This window comes from Oenanthe melanoleuca, chromosome 2 (genome assembly GCF_029582105.1).
Source record: "Oenanthe melanoleuca isolate GR-GAL-2019-014 chromosome 2, OMel1.0, whole genome shotgun sequence".
Classification (NCBI taxonomy): Eukaryota; Metazoa; Chordata; class Aves; order Passeriformes; family Muscicapidae; genus Oenanthe; species Oenanthe melanoleuca.
The window spans coordinates 28,738,840-28,758,571 of NC_079335.1; the positions used below are offsets into that span (position 1 = coordinate 28,738,840).

Here is a 19,732-nt window from a genome sequence, read left to right on the forward strand (position 1 = left end):
CCGCAGCGGCAGCGGGGCCGCGCCGGCAGCCGCCGGGACTCCCCCGCAGCGAACGGAGCAGCGCCCGGGCAGCGGCACCGCGGGCTCCGGGCCCCGGCAGGTGAGGGCGCGAGGGGATCGAGCCGCGGCAGCGTTCTCGGCGGTAGCGAGGCCACAGCTGAAGTGCTGTGTCCGGTTCTGGTCTCTTCAGTACAAACGAGACGAAGAGCTGCTGGAGAGGGAGCAGCGGAAGGCTAGAAAGATGAGGAGAGGTCTGGAGCAGCTCTCTTACGAGGGGAGGCTGCGGGAGCTGGGCCTGTTCAGTCTGGAGAAGACAAGGCTGGGACGGGGTCTTACCAATACATATAAATACCTCAAAGGCAGGTGGCAACCAGATAGTGCCAGAGTGTTTTCAGTAGTGCCCAGCGACAGGATAGGGAGCAGTGGCCATAAAATAACGTACAAGAAGTTTCAGCTCAACACGAGGAAGAACTTCTTTGCACCGAGGGTGGCAGAGCACTGGAACAGGCTCTGTTGAGGAGTCTCCCTCTCTGGGGACATTCAAAACCCCGAAACTCACCTGGACACATTCCAGTGTCACCTGCTCCAGGTGACCCTGCCTTGGCAGGAGGGTTGGCCTGGATCGTGTCCAAAGATCCTTTCCAGCCTTAACTACTCTGATTGTCTCTTCTCACCACTTCACCCTTCATCATAAATAGCCTGCAGAAGCGTGGACAGCTCATCTTTCTTTTTAAGGTGCTCCTACAAAAATGTAATGTAGAAAGCATGCAGGCAGTTTTGGTTATACAGAATGCAAGGTACTGCTGCATGGACAAAGCTGTATGCTGTCTTTTTACCGGCTGACAGGGAGGATGCGGAAAATCTCTTAATGATTTTATCGAGTCAGATCAAAGACCTCTTAAACCAGTATTCCAGAGGCTTTTAGTGGAAATATAAAGGCTTTTACAAGTGGAACACCTGTAGACTTGCATGTGTGTGAAGCTAGCATAAGAAACTGAGGACAAGGGTTGAAAGGATGCTGCATATTATTGTGAAAACCCACAGTTCTCTGGAGAAGCTGTCCTTGGCTGTAAAATTAGGATGTTGTGCTTGGCAAGGCCTGCACTCTGGTAAGCTGCAGCAGGAATGATTCGTCAGAAACAGACCCTGCTCCTGAAGTGCACAAGGTTGTGTCCCATATCTTATGTGCCATTTGTCTCCTGTTATTCCACCATGAGTCGTGGAGAGAAAGATAGTGAGCAGTAGTCTGCTGTTTATTGAGGCTGTAATAAGTAGAATTCTGGAGCTTGGGACCACCCTGTCTACAGCTGTTGGCTCCTGAAGGGTGTAAAATATTTGTCCAAAACCTACTTTACCATTGCCAAACAGAAATAATGCCAGAGGTGGGTGAGGCCTTGATAGCTGGCAACCTTCATCCTTGGTGTTGTACCCAAATGAATTTTCCACAGGTGCTTTTTGGAAATCCAGGGGTGTGGGAATGCCGGTGAATGGAACTTGGGAAAGAGTGAGTGGTAAAATAAATGCAGAGATTTTGTGAATAACCATCACTTTCTCTAGCAGTGCATTGAGTTTTGTCATGCTGATTTTTTCCACAGGTTATTCAGTGCCCTTTAGCAGAAACAGAAGAAAGCTTTGTGTGTACAGAAAAAAGCTCAGGGGCTCAGGTGGTGTCCAAGGGGATGTCCACAGAAGAGTTCAGGAACAGAATCACTTGGTGTTGCTGTAGCAGATACTGAATGCTATTTTGAGTACTTGGGGATTTTAATTTTTTTCCCTTTTTGTTTTTTTTGTTGAAGTGAGTAGCTGGAAACATTATTTTCTATCTACATAATCTTTTCTATCTGTAAATGAATTGTTATCAAACCTTAAGAGCGTCTTAACTCAAATATTACATTGTATTCACAACATTATTTTCAAGTGGAATTGTGTACACAAATACAAATAATGCATTACTAGAAATCAAACTGGGGTTTTAAAATGAATATCTGGACCACAGCTCCTAATTTCTGTCCACTTTACTGAACTACTTTTTCACCTGAACCAGAGGAAAGAAAATAGCTTGCTTTGCAGTGATGTTCAAAGCATAATAATGAGATGAAGATTATCATGAGTCTACTTTCATGCTGTTCTTAGCCCAGGTGGTGCTCAGTGAGTCTGAGTGTGATTAATGTTTATTCACTGATTGCTCTTTGAGCAGTTTACTGAAGAGGGAGTGGGTTTGGATGAGAATGAGTTAGCAGTGGAAGATGACATGAAACAAGGGAAATGAAAGGGATCTGACTGCAGTGTGATCTGTTCATTTTGTGTAGTTTTCTTGAAATCACATTATCACCACTTTTAGCTGATATTTGATTGCTAGAAAGTATGTTATTTGATAAATAAACTTTCCACAGCTGGGAGCAACTGTGATGCTACTTTGGTAAAGCTGGGTAATACTTAGTGTAGGATGCACTGGATGCTGATGGGAAAACTCAAATATTTAGAAGATCTTTTGATGAGATCCATCTAAGTGGAGCGCACACTTCTGTCAGGAGAGGATATGGTGGCTCTAGCTCTGTCTCCTTCCTGGGGTCCCAGCACCTGCAGGATCTGCTCTTTGAAGCAGGAGAAATGGGGTCTTGCTCATCCCTTACCTGAGCTAAAGAGGAGCATTTGTGTTCCTTATCTCAGCTGACAAGTGTCTTTTGCTGTGCTTCATCCTGTAAGAGCCATTTCTGTTTCTTTTGGGAAGAGGCTTGATAATGTTCCTTTATGCATTTCCTATGTCAGCTGTTCTTCTATTTTTGAAATTGGATGAACTGGCTGATATTTGGTTGGCAGTGGCTTGATTTAGGCAAATATAAGTAAAATTGATAAATGGGCATGTTGTCATGTGTTTGTGTTCAGATGACTCAAAAAGCATGGGGATATTTTTCCTAGGTAGCTCTTTAAGTGTTTTTGCAGCAATGTGTGCTGCTGACCTTACCTCAGAGCTGCCTGATGGTGTCTCTGCTGTGCTGGTAATCTTTTAGGGATTTGGGTTTGTGTTTTAGCTTTCACCTTCAGTTTACAGTTCTGTTGTTACTATTTTGTAAATAGTGAAACTTACAGACAAGGCACTTAAATGTTGATTAAATTTTTTGAAAAGGTAGCAACTTGGTAAGCCAAATATCCTGATAAACCCACATGATATTTGTCTACAGCAGGCAACTCACTTCTTACTGTGTTTGCCTTCTGCATTTATATATTTAAGTTTTGCATTACAAACAATGAAAAAAAAAAGATAGGTTTAAAGTTATTTTTTTCTCTATGAAATTGCTTAACAAAATCTTTTAGAAGAACCAAATTCTTCAAGTGTTACCTTCATTAATGTAATAAAGCTGCTTGCATAGTAAAATAGAAAAACCTTGTCTTTAGGAAGGATGAGATGATTTTTGATTCAGGTAGAGGAATGGTTTTTGAGATGTGTTGTTAGCGCAGTTACCAAAGTTTGAAGAAAATGAAAGAATAAAGTCGCTAATTAAGAATAAATGCACATTTTTTTCTTCACTGTGAACTAATTTCAAGCATGAGTGAAGTTTGTCAAGTGCCCTTTTAGGTAGAAATGGGCTCTCATTAAGTGAACTGTGCTGCTAATGCACTGTATGTGTCGCAGTGTGATGAAGCTGCTCTGTTGGGACTTTTCCACGTGAGAGTAGCAGGGTACAGCCGTCAGTGCGTCAGGCACCGCTCAGAGGAGCAGAAAGTTGTCCTTGCTCAGAAGGAGGGCTGTGCCCCTGGCTCGGCCAGGCTGGGATGCAGGGATGCTGCTCCGGGGGCTGGGTGAGCACACCCGCCCGGCACAGCAGAGGGCACCACTTCTTCCCAGATTTCCCAGCAAAAGCAGCGCGCCTGAGGAATTTCCTATCTCATTCCTTGAATACCCGGTTTGAACGGAAAGCGTCTGTTAAGGAGAAACGCAACTGATTCTGTCTAAAGTTCAGATCGAAGGGATTGGATTGGTATCAGTACCAAAAGTATTATAATATCTAATTTCTGAAAGAGAGAGGTTAGAAATTATTCTTCCAGGCACATACATGTTTTTAAATTAACTTAGGCACAGGTTCTTCGCTGAAAAGATAGGTAAATTTGAGGAAGGTGTCTGTGTATTTAAATGCTATTATTTAAAAAATAAAATATCAGTATTCTTTAAGAAAGAAAATGAAAAAAAATATTTTCATGGCTCATATAAAGAGCTGATTTATCTGTGTATGTTTTAGGGGAGAAATTTAAAATAGAAAAGTGACAATTTAAAAGGAATGTATTGGATTTCTGAAGGCTACATGGTTATCTTTATAAAGAATTTGTAATTGTCTTGCTTGTGCAGTATTTGGACATCCTTGGGTTAAAATAATGCATGACACTGGATGTTTTGAAATCAAATAGTAAAAAAAAAAAATAGAATTATTTTCATCTAATAATTGATGGGAAATATTTCTCTCTGTCTTCCCACCTAAGTTAGCATTTAGAAGATGATTTTCCTTAAGTTGCAGTTATTTGAGAGTAAAAATATTGATTAATATTTAGTGAAATTATCACTTGTAATTTTCATAGTGTAATATTTCTTAGTGTACCAGTAGTCTTTGTGTGACTGGAGTGCTTTGCTAGTGCTAATAAACAGCTAATAAATAACAGTTTTTGTTTGATTACAAGTATAACAGCATTTTATAAAACCTATATGCCAAGCACAGAGGTGGGTTATTATTTTAGGTGAATTATCTTCTGTCCAGCATTGAAGTGTTGGAAGCTGCTAACTGAGAGAGGGAGTTGCCAGTTGTGGGGTTTGCAGGATCTGGAATGAGTAATCTTTATCTGGATATTTCTCTCAATTTGCTTTCCCTGTTTGTAATTCTGTGATGAGAAACTTGGATTATGTGTGCTCAAGCTGTGCTGTGAACATGTTCTGGTGCCTTCAGGTTTGTGCTAAATAAGGACAGCCTTCTCAGCATCCTCTCAGCTGGATCTGCTTGAAATGCTGGTTTGTATTAAAGAAGGAATGTACCTGTTTGTCCTTCTTTTGACCTCTGTGAAGGAGCGGTTCTGTCTTGTGAATGCTCTGGCTGAGGCACCAAAACTTGTCTGTTCTGACTTGTGTTTGTCCCAGCTGAAGGCACAGCTGGGTCTGTCAGATCAGCTGCTTTGCATGTGACAGAAGTGCTTGCATGACAGCATTTTGTAAAACTCACACGGTGTTGGAGCAACACTCTGAAAGGGAGCAGACAGGGCTTCTGATGTTGGACAGTGGAGGAATGATGCATGCTGCCCCTTTGGAGGACTTAATTGTAGTACAGTAAGGTGTCACTGCTGCCTATCACAGCCGTGTACTCAGGGACACAAATTCATATGGGAAGGCCCTGAGCCCTTTGTCCTTGGTTGACTTGAGGAAGATGAAGATCACAGCCCTGAAGGAGTTGTCTCTGGAACTTGCTCCTTCAAATAGCTCTAGGCTGGTGAGTGGTTGCTTTGGCATTGCTGGAGGTCCATGAGTGGTAGGTGATGCCTTTGATCACTGGCTGTCAGAGTGAAATCTCCAAAATCAAACTGTCTTGGGACTGCCAGTATCACGGAGAAAGGGAAGTACATGTCAGCTGCCTAGGCTTGAGTGACTGCATATGAGATGTCTGGAAGAAGGTGCATGTAACCATAGTATGACAGTTAAATAGGGATTGAAATCCTTTCTACGGGTTACTGTTATCAACAGGATATTTACATCTTGTTGCTGTGGGAGATCCTGGGTATTCTCCTATTATGACTATTGAAACAGCACTGTGTACCCCAGGAACCTGGAAAAAGAAGTGTCTGGAAGAACAGAGTAGTGATAAATGGAGAAAGGAAATACTGAGGTCAAAACTCCGTGGGCTGTTCTCAGGACTGTGTGTGCTCATCTGGTTAGATTTTCTTTTTGACATAATCCATTGCAGTAGGTTCACCTACTTTCTGTGATTTAGATGCTAATGTTCTATTTGTTTGCTGTGAAGTTATCCTTGAAAGAAATACATAGATAAATACTTCATGGTTTAAATTCTATATAGAAGTTATTTAATTTCAAGAAAAACAAGCTGCTTTATTGTGACCAAATTCTGTGCTATTTTGTGTTGTGAAATAAAGTCTTAGCTCAGCGTTGTTTAGTAAATGATCCACCTGGCTAGTCAACAGCATATTTTCAAAGCTGCATTTGAAATTCTGTGTGAAAGTCTTGTTTTGCAGTTTCTTTGCTGTGTATCCAGTCAATGTGAAGATAAATGGAAAACCTTCCTTTTACTACAAACACAAAGAAGCTGGTATTGAGTCAACCAGTGCAGCAGATTGTACATCTGTAAGACTTGTTGAGTAAGCCTTGGTGGTTTGGATAGCATTATAGTATGTTAGCAATATGACTTTCTGGTTTTAAAGCTGATTGATAAAAAAGTTTCAAAAAAGGGTCTAGAAGCAGCAGATGATTAATTTTTGTGATACAGCTGTGCTGACCTTCCCTCCCCAGATGTCTTCTAATGTTTGATGCTATTCTTCCTAAGAGCATACTCACTTACATGAAGTCACAGGAAAAAAAAAGTATGTTTTTAAATTTTAATCATGTGTGTCACTGTATATAATACCAAAACACCCAGACTCAAATACAATAGTGTAAATCTTTGACTCTTGTGATAATGGGCAGGGATAGCCATAATTGACTAAAAAAATCACCTTAATTTGCATTTACTCTGATAGCACAATATTTGTTGTAGGATGTATGAGATTAGTCTGTTAATTGAGAAAATTGACATTTAACAATACTGTTTTGTGAACAGTACTGCTACACTTGAGTTAGTAGCATGTAGTAAGGCATTGGTAAGTTAAATATGTTTATAAAGTATTCTAAATAATTATGCTCTTTCAAGAGTTGAAGAAGAGTTTGTATACTGTGATATATTGTATACAATGATAAGGTTAAGAAATACCCATCTTCAAATAGAAAAAAAGCTACAAATAGCTTTAACAATGGAGATTGCTAGACAACAAAGAAGTTTTGATACTAAAAGTGTAGTTCAGAAAAACCTGTTGAATATTAGGCACAGCACCCAAATCTTATTCTTGTGATCTTTTTTTTTTTTTTCTTTTGAGATTGACGTGGTCCTTCTTGAAAAGTGTAATTATGAGAGACAAAAGTAGTTTTCACTATGGTATTTTACTGGTTTAGTACTACATGTATTTGGTTAATAGTTATTTGCATCTCTTTTAAAAATGTACTTAGTTCACAATATTACATTGTTTATTATTATGAGGGCAATATATATATATATATATACATTCAAGCATATCATGTGTTCTCTGCACAACTGAGATATTTTTAATTAGAAGTTGTTCGGTATGCAAAAATAAGCTAGGTTTGGAATATGCTATATTCACCAGTCAGCATTGCAGTGAGTACCAAAATATGGAGCTTGATGGAAGGTTGTTAATGAACATAAATTTATATCAAGTAGTGTATGATGAAACTTATGTTGTTTTTAAAATTGTAGTGTAATCCTTCCCTAATCTGTAATCAAAACATGATTTTAAACACTTTTAAAAACATATAATTTCACTATGGGCAGTTGGCTTAACATTTGTGTCTATAGCCAAGCAAAATGCTCATTGCCAAGTATGACAATCCTTATAACTTCCTATAACTGTGTTTGCTTCCCTTTGGACAATGCTACTAAATATGAATAATCTTGTTCTTGGTAAAACTGGAGTTTAGTACTCTCATATTTTTCCTTTTTAGGATGAGAAAGGTTGGTAAACAGGAACTGTAACTTGGACAAAATGAAGATACTCTTCAGTGAAAATAATTTATTTCTTCATTACATGAATTTCAAAATGCCCCTGTAGATTTTTTTGTGCAGTAGCCTCTTCCTTAATTAATTACAGTTCTTCCTAGGTGGAAGTCAGTGAAGCAGTACAGTTCCTATATTTTTTCTTTAGGAGTTATGTGCCAGAAGGTTTTATGGCTTGCACGGTATTTGTATTGTTGAAAGTATAAAGCATACTTATGTAACTGAAGCTTAAACTATGGATCTTTAGGCTGGAGATGATCACTGGGGCCATCTAGACTGACTTTGACTGACAAAAGGCACTGAATTTCAGCCAGAGACTTATGCATTTACCCTAGCAAGTGTGTCTTTCATGTAAATTTGTGGACTTAAAAATTGATAAATACCCTCTTGTGAGGGTATTTACTTGCTCTCGTGAGACCCCACTTTGAGTACTCCATCCAGTTACGGAGTCCCCAGCATATGCAAGATGGAGCAAGTCCAGAGGAGGCCACAAAAATGATTGCAGGGCTGCAGCACTGCTCCTGTGAAGAGGACAGGCTGAGAGAGTTCGGGTTGTTCAGCTTGGAGAAGAGAAGGCTCTGGGAAGACCTTTCTGTGTACTTTCAACATAAAGTAAAAAGTCTCTCTCAGTGTTAATTATTAGGGCATGTAGTGATGGGGGTGATGGTTTTAAACTGGAAGAGAGTGGATCTAGGTTTGACAAAAGGAAGAGTGGTAGGGGTGGTGAGGAACAGGAATGGGAAGCTGTGGATGCCCCATCCCTGGAAGTGTTCAAGGCCAGGCTGGATGGGACTCTGAGTAACTGGGTCCAGTGCCAGATGTCTCTGCCAATGGCAGAGAGCATTAGGACTAGGTGACCTGTAAGGTCCCTTCCAGTGCAAACCATTTTGTGAAAAAAGTGTCAATTTTAATATGTGTGTGTAAGAAGGCAACACCCAAGTTTCTATTCCAGTGTTACTTCTGGTGTTTTCAGCCTTGTGAGGGCAGTTGGATATACCGTTAATATAACTACATAAATAGGATTTCCTAGTGTTATTGTGGTTTATTTAGGTCCAAATTGATAACTAAGTAGGATATTCTTCATATTCCAGTGCTTACAGCTTAGCTGATTTCAAATGGAGTGACAAGAGCAGCTCTAAGTTCACTGCTTTACAGCTAAGATTTGAAATACTGTCAGATTGTTTTGTCCAAGCTGCAAAGAAGGCTTATGGAGTAGATAATGCTGTCTGAGATATACCACAGGGACAGGGTGCTCTATTTCAGAGAGTTCAGTTCAGTATGCTCACCAGTATGCTGGGACTTTGAGACTTCCAGCACATGTATGCAGCAGGCACTATGAGATTTTACCTTCCAGTTAGCAGTGAGAGTGGAGTTCTGTGCTCCTTAAAGCCTAATACTGAAGTATGAACAAAAACAAGGACTCAGGGCTTTCATGCAAAATACTATTAGGCTTTAAAAATAAAATCTAAAATCCAACAAAAATCTTAATATCTGGAGTGAAGTTGGAGTGATGCTTTGCCAAAACACTTAGTTACTGCTTCTCATCAAGGGATGGTTTAAATGCCTCATTTCAGTTTCTTAATTCCACCCTATTTGGCTGATGACTTTTGTTAGGTTTGCTTTTTAAAATAAAACCATATTTCTTCACTGTGCTGAGAAGAATGTATGGATGTTCCTCTTTTGATTGAAACAGCAGAAGTTTGCTTTGCTTTCTGATTGTTCTTTAGCGGTGCTTGGAGTTTTAAAATTTTGGTAAGAAATCACTCTGGACAACTAAAACCTGAAGTATGCAAATTTTTGAAAGTTAATAAAAATTTAATAAAGTCAATTTACCTCATCCTCTTATAGGCAAAACAGAGTTGTTTCCCTTGCTTTTTCCAGTCATAAGTTATGAATTTTTTTTCCCTCCAAATGCTACAGTTTTGCAGGAAAATCTTCTGGTGCTCACTGTGTTCTTCTTGAATATCACTTTTGAAGTACCACATTGTATTAGAAAGTGGTTCTGTTTTCTTCTCCCCTCTCCTACTTTTTTCAAAACTTACCTTTAAAAAGTTGGGTACAGATACTATCTATGTTTATTCCAAAACTAGAATTAGGAGATGCTACTGTTGATGGTGCAATTCAAATCAGTACTCGATTGGGAAGAAATGAAGTAATATGGTATCTGCTGGAACTCTTAGTTATACTGTTTTTTCTTCTACTGGCCGGTAGATATTAAGTAATTAATATTAGACTGGAATTCTTATAACTAAAATAATTCTCTTATAGAATTCAGAACGTGCTAGCTGGTGTGGAAGTGCTGTCTTCATGGAAATTTGGCCTTGTAACGACTGTTGCATAGGAAGTGATTAATATGAAGCTTTTTATAAATATCTTGTGTATATATCTGTATATCTTGTAAATATCTAGCAGGGAAGCTTCCAGTTTTCTCCTTGACTGCTTCCTAAGCTCTTCTTTGTGACTTTGCAGTCATTAATCTTAGATTTTTTTCCCTAAATAAGTGCTTTGAATCACAAATCTTCTTATGCTTTCTGTTTGCACTATTTCCCTTCAGTAGTTTTATTAGGTAACACCAATCTTGCTTTTGTTTAAGCTTTGTTGAGTGTTTAGCCTTCACAAACTTCGGTTAACAAGAAGTTTAAATCAGTTCTTCACTTTAATCTTTTTATACAGAATAAAGTGGAAAAGTGTCTTGTTTAAAGGAAACTGAAGAGGTCTTCCCTGTCTTTATGGTTGCCCACTTTGGGTTGTAAATTGAATCTGTGGGGAAACAGCATAATCTTCAGTTTTTTTGTTTTTTTTTTTTTTAATGGAACAAAACCTCAGGCCACTCATTTGGGGGGAAAAAGAGCTGTATTCTTGGAAGGATAAATGCAAAACAGACAGTAGACTTTAAATAATAGACTCTGTGTTCATGCTGTCTTTGGTTATAACTGTGCCTGTGCTGTATGTGGGATGATGTACTGTTATTTATGAGCACAGTTATGAGTTATTTATGAGTAGGTGAATTTTGTGGCTTTGTATGTAGTTATGTGTATGCTATGTGTAAATTCTGTGTCCTTGTTTATTCTTATACAGCTCTGCCTAATCTGATCTTCCTGTTTTCTCCTCTGTTTATAGTTTCACCTGTCTGTTTTATCCATAAACATTTGGATATTTGGAGTATTAAAATAATAGTATTTTAAAATTTGCCTTGGTATGTATTGTAGAATAAAATATTTGGCTTCAAAAAATTTTAAAATAGCCTTACACATTTTTAAATCACTGAGGTTGTGCTGGTGTCTGTTGTATGTGTTGTCCATGTATGAGCGGAATATATTTATGAGAAATTTACAGATTTTCTTCCTCAGTACTATGCAAGATGAATATCATTGGTAAATAAGAGGCTAACAAGTAATTTGGTACTTTTTCCAATGGTTGTCAAATACTAGAATAGAGATGGAGAAGAGATGGTTCTTGTCTTTTCATTACTGTTCATATAAAACAGTTTGCATACTGTTCATCCAAAAGATGCTCCTGAGTTATATTTCATCTTAGACTTCTGATTTCATAGAATCATAGGATGACCTGAGTTGGGAGGAACCTTAAGGATCATCTAGTTCCAACCCTCCTGCCATGGGCAGGGACACTTTCACTAGACCAGGTTTCTCAGAGCCCATCCAGCCTGGCCTTAAGCATTTCCAGGGATGGAGCATCCACAGGTTGTCTGGGCAACCTGTTCTTCCATGTACTGCAGAATACAAGAAAGTAATGTACTGTGTATTGCAAGTACAATGTTTATCAGATTTTGTTCCTCTTTATTGTTTACTCTTTATTGTTATATCTGTTAATAATAAACCAGTAGGTGAACCTCTGGCCTGCAGAGCTGTAGTTTGTGTTGTTTGAAAAAAAAATGATACAAATCTTCTCCAAAGGAGTAGTGCTGTATACTGAGTTGGTTATTGATGGTGTTTTCTGCATCTCAGGATGTTACTGAACTGTGGGACAGGGTTTAAAAAATTTGAAGGAAGAAAAAGAACCATTATTTGTCACCTTGTCCCTTGGGTAGAAGTGGTAGAGAACAAAGTGGGCAGTGCAAGATATTTTGCCCAGTGCAGAATTACTTTAGAAGAGGAGACAAAATGTCTGTGACTGCTCGAGGTGTGGAGGGCTGTACAGGTTTAGTGGGAATGCTGTCTTGGTAGACAATGGCTGTACAGTGGAATAAACCTGAATGTTTGAGCTTAGTTGGTTTTTAAAAAATGTAGCTTAGGCACATACTAGAGATTGGCTGTATTTTTAAAGTAAGTAAGTAATAAATGTTAATACTTGTACTTTAAAAATATTTTTCCCTAAACTTTTCTTTCCTACTAATAAGGACTCATCAGCATTAGAACAAAGAGTTTAATGGATAAAAAAGAAGGCAGCACCTAGAGAAGACTCTTTGAGATGTAATTGCTTGTATGCTTATATGTTGACATTTCAGTCACTGTCAGTCCACTTGGTGCTCCTCATGAGTGTTCAGTGCTGTTTCTTGGGATAACCTCAGTGGCAAGGAAACTGTGTTGGTGAAAACAAAGCTTGATGGTTATTCTTTGATAAATTCAGGAGAGTTCTCAAGTTGGCAATGCTTCTTGAGCTGCTTCTGGATAGAATGCCGTTAACTGTTGGATGTCAGATTTTGTGGTATAGTGTCTGAGTTGGTCCTGCTGTCTTTAAGGTGATATTTTTCTGCATTATGGAGTTCTGACTTAAATACAGCTTGTTGCATTCAAGTAAAAAGCAGTAAAAGAGAGAAATTTGGTAAATAAACTGCATGAATCTCTATGACTGTTACTTTAATAACGCCTTCAACACTTAAAAAATCCTGGGATTTAGGTTTATATCTAAGCACAGTGCACACCTCCAGTAGTTATAAGGTATGCAAAATTAAGGTTTGCTGGGCTAACAGATAGTAGAATTTTTATTGCTTGTTGAAATAAGTGCCTTATCAATATATTCTTGTTCTGTGGGTAGCTTAATATATTGGGTTTTGTTTTTTCAATGTTCTTTGTAGCAGACTTCAGTAATTTTTCCTAAGTAAAATAGTACTTGTTGAAAATGATCTCAAGAGGTTATCTGCTCAAACCACTTGTTCCAAGCAGGATTAACTTAGCTGAGGTTGCTCAAGGCTTTTTCCAGTCCCATTTTGGGTATCCAAGCTGTTGGGGCCCGTAGCTATTGAGGATTCACACTAATTTATTACTGCAAATTGGTTTTGCCAGTTTGTTGTTTCATGTAGTTAACTTTGAACAGAAAGGTCTGTCTAGCTATGGATGACAGTGCTGAGGAAAACCAATTTGATAGTTATAGAGGGGTTGTGTTCTTTGCATGCTGCTTGATGTTAATGTCATTTACCCCTTAATTGTAGCAATCAGATTACCAATCTCCCATCTCTTCTCATCCGTATCTCTCACATTCCAGTGTGCATTCTGCTTGCCTTTGCAGGCAGACATAAAGCACGTAGCCTGGGTTTTCAGATATTTTGCTCAGTGGGTGGGATAGGGCCACCCTGCTTGTGCAGTCATAGGCTTTGCTCCAGAAATAGTATGTTGCATTCCTCCATTGGAGTTACTTCTTTTGTTTGGATCCTACTAGGTTTTAAATCTGTGACTTTTCCTACTCTGTGGTTAATATGTATCATCTTGGAGAGTCCTGTTGCTGAAAGAGCTGCTGTTTGTCCACTGAACTATGCATGCTGAAGGTGATTGGTATCCAAAATGTACAAAAACCACTTTAAAACACAGAAATTAGAAGGAAAATAAAAAAGATTTGGCAGAAGGAGGGGGATTAAAGAAAAAGCCTTTATACTTTAGGTACTTTAAAAGAATGTGCCATTTGTGCTTCTGAATTTTGTTATAATCTCCAGTTTTTGTGATTTGACTTATTATCAATGCTTCATCTGTCAGAGCTGCATGGCCAATACTCCTTGAGAATCAGTAAAGTAGAGTTCTTAATAAAATATGTTGCCCTGTTACTGTACAGTCTTACTGTTTTTCTGTAATGCTACTGTGGAGAATCCAGTTAAGGAGATTTAAAAGTTGTAGAAGAAAGCACTCAAGATGTCATTAAATCTCTTTAAATGCTTGAGATAAATTACTCTTTAATGAGATCTGCTGTAGGTTATGCAGAAAAAGGGAGAAAATACTGCATTTTATCTCACTTTATTTCTAGAATGTCCACAAAAGAGTCCTTGATGGCAGTAACTAATGGCATCTCTTGAGGATTATTGTATACGTAAATCAGCTTTTTGTGCTCTTGAGAAGTTCCTCTCCAGGATGCAGAATAGAGAGCACTGCAGACTTGTAGGCCTGTGATAGGATTCTAACAGATTCTCAGTGACTTCTTGGAAAACAATGAAGAATGGCAAAATAATTCTTTGTACATTATAATCTATATCTTCCTTTAATCTTCCTTTAAAAGTAAGCAGTGAGCACATCTGTAACTGTGTAAAGATAGCATTTGTCTGTTGTGTACAGAGATTATTTCACAGGCAAGTTTGCACATAGGAGATTTTTTCATCTGTATTTTTTCTTGCCGGGGAAAAAAGAACAGAGATGTTATTAGCTAGAATGGACCATTTTTAGGTGATGAAAACAGGAAATCCATAAGATATTAGTCTACTCATTTTCATGAAGTGGTGTGAGATTTTTTAATTTAGAGAGCCTTAGCGAGTGTGCCATTGTATGAAGGCACCATGAATGAGGTGAATGTCATTTAGTGAGTGAGTTACTGTGAATTGTATTAATTGCTTAGCAAAAAACATCTTAGTGTTGGTCGGTGTGTTCAGATGTCATTGCTAATGACATCTATGTAGATAATGTTGGAAAATCTCCTGACCAAACTTAGAAGCTCTCTTGATCCTCTCTGCTAGCTCAGGCTTTGTTCAAATGTTCTACATGTAAGTAAAGGCAGTTCATTTGGTGATGTGGATCATCTGGTGTGTGATTCCACTAGCATTGATTAAATTAGTTCAAACCATAGGTGGATCTCCTAATTTCCTGTTGAAGTATCTAAACAAAGCTGCTTTTTACCCAATATATGAATTTAGCTGCAGAGTTTATGTTTGTTACTCTGCAAATTATAACATCCTACCATTGTGACTGTTTTTGTTTGGTTTTTTATTTGTGGATTGTAGGGGGGTTTTGTTGTTCTGTTTGTTAGTTTTTTCTTTTGACCAATTTTCTTATTAGTTTGCCTTGCAATGCAAAATAATTTAAAATACTCTAAGATTATATGATAGTAGTCCTTTCATCCTGAGTTTGTGTTGCTGTCCTGTCCTTCTGTGGAAGACCTCTGAATTTTGCACGTTTTTGTGCCTTAGTTTCCTTTAAGACAGGTTTTGGCACTTCAGTATGAACATTGATTTGCAATGCTCTGCTCAGACAGAGTAATTTTGGGAGGGATGTTAATTTTGAAATGTTTACTGCTGTCTTATGATTTATATAATGATTTAAAATTTTCTGCTGTCCCCTTAATTAATATAATAAATCATGTTTAAATATGTCCTCTTAGTGTTTCCAGCATTTTGCATCTTTTTCTTGGTGCACTTACAAATGCATCCTGTGTAATTAATTTTCATGTATTTGAATTTAAAATGCATAGTGAAATTCAAACAATGCTTTGTCTTTGTTTGGAACCCTATATGATAGTAGCTTTCCTGTGAGATCCTACTGCTCTGTTTGTGGTTTACCATGGCCAGATGCTTTCTTTTTGTGGTTTGTATGCCTGTATGCATGTTGCACATTTTTCAGCCCTTGTCCTTGGGATGCTGCATTTAACAGTTCCTGTTTCTGAAGCAGCAAATGTACCAGGTGTGAGATCTCTAGCTTGTAATTCCCGAGGCTTTGTCCTGTCAGAACAGTCCATGCTGTTTATGTCTTCCAGCAGAGCTGGAATTCAAAACTGTCTCTTGTTTTGACTTCTCTAAGAATAAAAGCTTCCAAAAGTACAAGTGGAAAATGATGGCATTATTTTCTGTTCATATAAAATGTAGATGGATTTTCAGCATCCATTTGAAGCAGCCAATGGGAAAGCGTGTTGTTGAAGATGACAGAGCTCTGAACCTTTCATTGCTTGATTATTCAGTTTAGTTCTTCTGCTGGTTCCAAAACAGTTTAAATCTTGCATAAAGTAGTTATTATCAATGCATTATTTTAAATGTGGGGAAAATTATTAGGTTCTAATTTTTAAAATCTATTTAGCCATCTATAAAATAATTCCCTTAGATTCGCTTTTGGGTTATGTGTTGCTCCCAAAATGCTTCTCCTTTTTCATTTGTTCCTAGCAAGTAGCTTTTCTTACTAATTGCATTTCAGAGATGACAGTCTTAAAAAGTGGTCATACTTAGGATATCAGGGACGGCATGTTGGAGATGGTCTCACTTTAATATAACTGGATATGAGAGTGAGAAATGAGAGAAGTGGTGGTTCAAAATTTTCTTTTTTTAATGTTAGGTCCGTTCTGTGCATGCTTTCTACTTTTGCTGCCTTTGCAAAATGATTTTGTTCTTTAAAATAAAGATTTAAATATTATTCATATTGAATAGTTGCATGAATAGCTGCAAGGTACTAATTCAGGTTTGGTTTTCACTGAGGAGGTAACAAAGAGATGAGCAGTATTCTTTTTGGGAATATCTCCTACATTTGGAATAAATTTTTAAATTAACGTACCTAACCAGTGGTAGAACTGGCAGATGTTTTCAGGAGATGCACACTGTTATGCTTTTCTTTGACTGAATTAATGAAAACTGTACCTTTAATGTGTAAAATGTTTTGGAGCTGGAGAAAGGCACCAGATGCTTCCTTAGAAGTCTTGCTAAAAATGTGATGAACATGTGAAATCTTTACTTGCTGTTCGGTGAATGAAGCCTTTTTTGTATGTTGGAAGTTTAATTTAAATCCTCCTTCAGATAGCATGTTTTGATAAATGTTTTTTTCTTTTTTATTATTCATCTGTAGGTTCCTTCAGATAAATCTGAATCCTTTGCATCAATGTTGAGACGCTCTCCTTTAATTCAGATGGGGCCCGCCAAAGATAAAATTGCCATCGGTCAAATATTCCATGTTGTAGAAGATGATCTTTACATAGATTTTGGTGGCAAGTTTCACTGTGTGTGCAAAAGACCAGAAGTTGATGGAAAGTAAGTAATAAACCTATGGTAGGTAATAGACATCTGTAAATGACATGCTGAAATGCTTAGCTAAAGGGACTTGAACATCTTCTGGGCTGACCTTGAATAGTTTGTATGAATCCTGGGATTTAAACTATGGAAGTTAACATATTGTGCAGAATGAAAAATATAGTCATGAACAGATCTGTATAGCTCATAATTGTTTGTAATTCAGATTCTTTTACACATTTGTATTATTGCAGTCTATGTTATTCCAATTTATGATGAGCAAAGGAAGTTACTGTGTGTTTAGTCACTAAAAAAAAGGGAAATAGTTGTCAAGCAACTGTTTATTAAAATACTTGGGAGTTTGTGGATGTGGGACATCCGTCCCATGTAAGTAGTCTTCTTAGGCAGTAGCTGTCTCTGCTAAGCATAGATAAATCAGGTGATGTGCTGGGGAGTTTACATGTTATTAGTGATAATACTTTTAATACCAGATTATCAGTGCTAATGTGGTCAAATATTCCATATTGTAGCAGGTGATTCTGTATAGATTTTGGTGTCAAGCTTCACTCTGTCCTGAAGTGGAACAACTGTGGTGGAACTAGAACAGTTGTGCTGGGGAATACAGTATTTAGAGAGCTGAAAGATAAGAAAGCAATTAATTCTAGTGGAAATAGCATTTATAAGCTTTCTAAACTGTCTTTGGCACCTTTTAATTATATATTATTCAAATTTCTCTTGTCTATTTCATTTGGCTCCAGATTTCTTTAACATTTATTTTTTAATACATAGGAAAACCATATTTTTGAATTCATGGCATTAGAATATTTTAGTCCATCTCTTCCCTCTGTTTCCCCTAAGAGAGGAGAAGCATCTTTGTTAATGTGCACCATTACTGTTTTTGAAACATTAAATATGATTTCTGTGATAATCAGTTCTGGAATAGTTGATTTAACAAAAGGAGATTGAACAGAAATAATCACACGTTTGTGTGCAAGCCTGTGATAGTATTTTATCACAGCATTTTTATACTCGGCTTCTTTTTCTGAGAGGTGTGTGACTTTCAGAGCAAATGCATTTGATGTCCCAGGATGAACTGAGTCCTTTATGCTCATCCCAGTTGGCAGCAGGCAAAGATTTTCTTAGTTTGTTGCTGCTGCTGTAGTGATAAAGGCCTTGTTGCTGTTTGCATCTCTTGCTAATTCCAAATTGAAATTAGCTTTGCCTTTCCCAGTCCCATTCTTGCATGCCTGAGGAGTGTTTCTATATCAGTCTCAATCTCTGGCCTTTCGTTTGGTTTTGTGGTCAAGTTCAGACCCAAACTCCCTGTTCAGCTGCACCAGCCTTCTGCCAGGCCTGCTCATTCTGCACATTGGGAAGGACTCTTGAGAAGCATTGAGGAGTTTGTCCTTACAGATCTTTGATGCCTTCTGGCCACTTTTTCTTGTCAGGACAACTTCTCTACCCTGAATAACCTGAAATCTACTGTCCTGAAGCCTAGATCTGTCTTCTAATGCTTTCCTTTCTCACTTTCCTTCTGCATGGAAACTCTCATTGGTGGTCTCTGCAGCTGAGACAGACATCAGCTATCACATTCCCAAGCAGTTCATATCTGCCTGTGTGTAACATGTCCAGCAGGGTTGGGTTGTCTGGCACCTCTGGTAAAAAGAAGTCACCAGGACACTCACTCTGGTTTCTTGCCCCCCTCCATGTTTGTTCCTGCTTGAACACACATCAGGACATTTGAAGTGCCCTGTGACAGTGAAGGCCTGTAACCGTGAGGTGGCTTCTGGTTGTTTGAATGAAGCTTCATCCACTCCCTCTTCCTGATCACACTGCCCACAGCAGACACCCACCAAGAGTCTGTGTTGGTCTCCTCTCCAATTTTGGCCCACAGCTCTGAACTGTCTCCTTGCATGATTCATAGCAGGGCTCCATGCTCCCATGTCCCTTTCTTGCTTCCACTGCAGCCTCTTTGCTTTGCTTGCACAGTTCTTCCCAGGTTTGGGGAGGGGGCAAATTTATGTTTATCTTCAAATCCCTAACTGTGATTCACTCACCTTGGGAATGCTGAACCCACCACTTGCTGTTTCCTTGTGTGGTGTTATTATTTTGTCATGGTGCTCTGGAATACTGAGATGGCAAGACAAACTGGGGGAGAGGAATGAAAGATGTCTTCCTTAAAAAACTCACAGGCAAACAAGCATCTGTCCACTCTTTCCTTGCTCTCATCTTACCCTCATTAATTTACACCTTTCCTTGTGGTGCACATTGCAGAGGTACAGGGGAGGATGGGGCCCAGGAAAACTCTTGTTGGAGCAGGTGATTTAGAGTCAGTTGTCCAGTGAATAATGGGAGAATGAGCTTGGGGCTGAGAAGATCTCGGCCAGTTATATTTTTGGCTGCCTTTTATAATAATAAAAACAAGGAGATCCCTATAAAACTTGTGTATACTTCCTTCTCACTGCTTTTGAGGGGGAGTGGAGAGGTGGAATTTAATAGCCTGGGTATTTTTAATGAAATTAAATTTGGTACTAAAGGCAGTAGTTCCCAGAATAGTAGAGACAACATTTACAACATTGAGGATGTAGTGGCAGTGGATGTAGTAGTGTTGCTACTCTATATTTAAATGACTTAAAGCATTCATTTCATATGTAGGTGAGTGATTCAAATCCCTTTTCTCCTCAGTTCGTACAAGAAACCTGAATTTTTCTCAGACTACTTAAGTGTTTAAATGCTACTTAGAATACCTAAACCTCTAAATAAAAATAAATAAGAAAGC

The 19,732-nt window shown here is 38.3% G+C and overlaps 1 protein-coding gene across 1 annotated transcript in view; it reads left to right on the forward strand.

Annotated features, from left to right (window-relative positions):
- Positions 1-19,732, forward strand: part of TPD52 (tumor protein D52) — a 119,832-nt gene that overhangs the window by 39,982 nt on the left and 60,118 nt on the right. Inside the window, exon 6 of the mRNA XM_056483652.1 lies at positions 16,793-16,974. Within this exon, the coding sequence (XP_056339627.1) occupies positions 16,793-16,974 (182 nt within the window). The remainder of the gene's footprint in view (positions 1-16,792; positions 16,975-19,732) is intronic.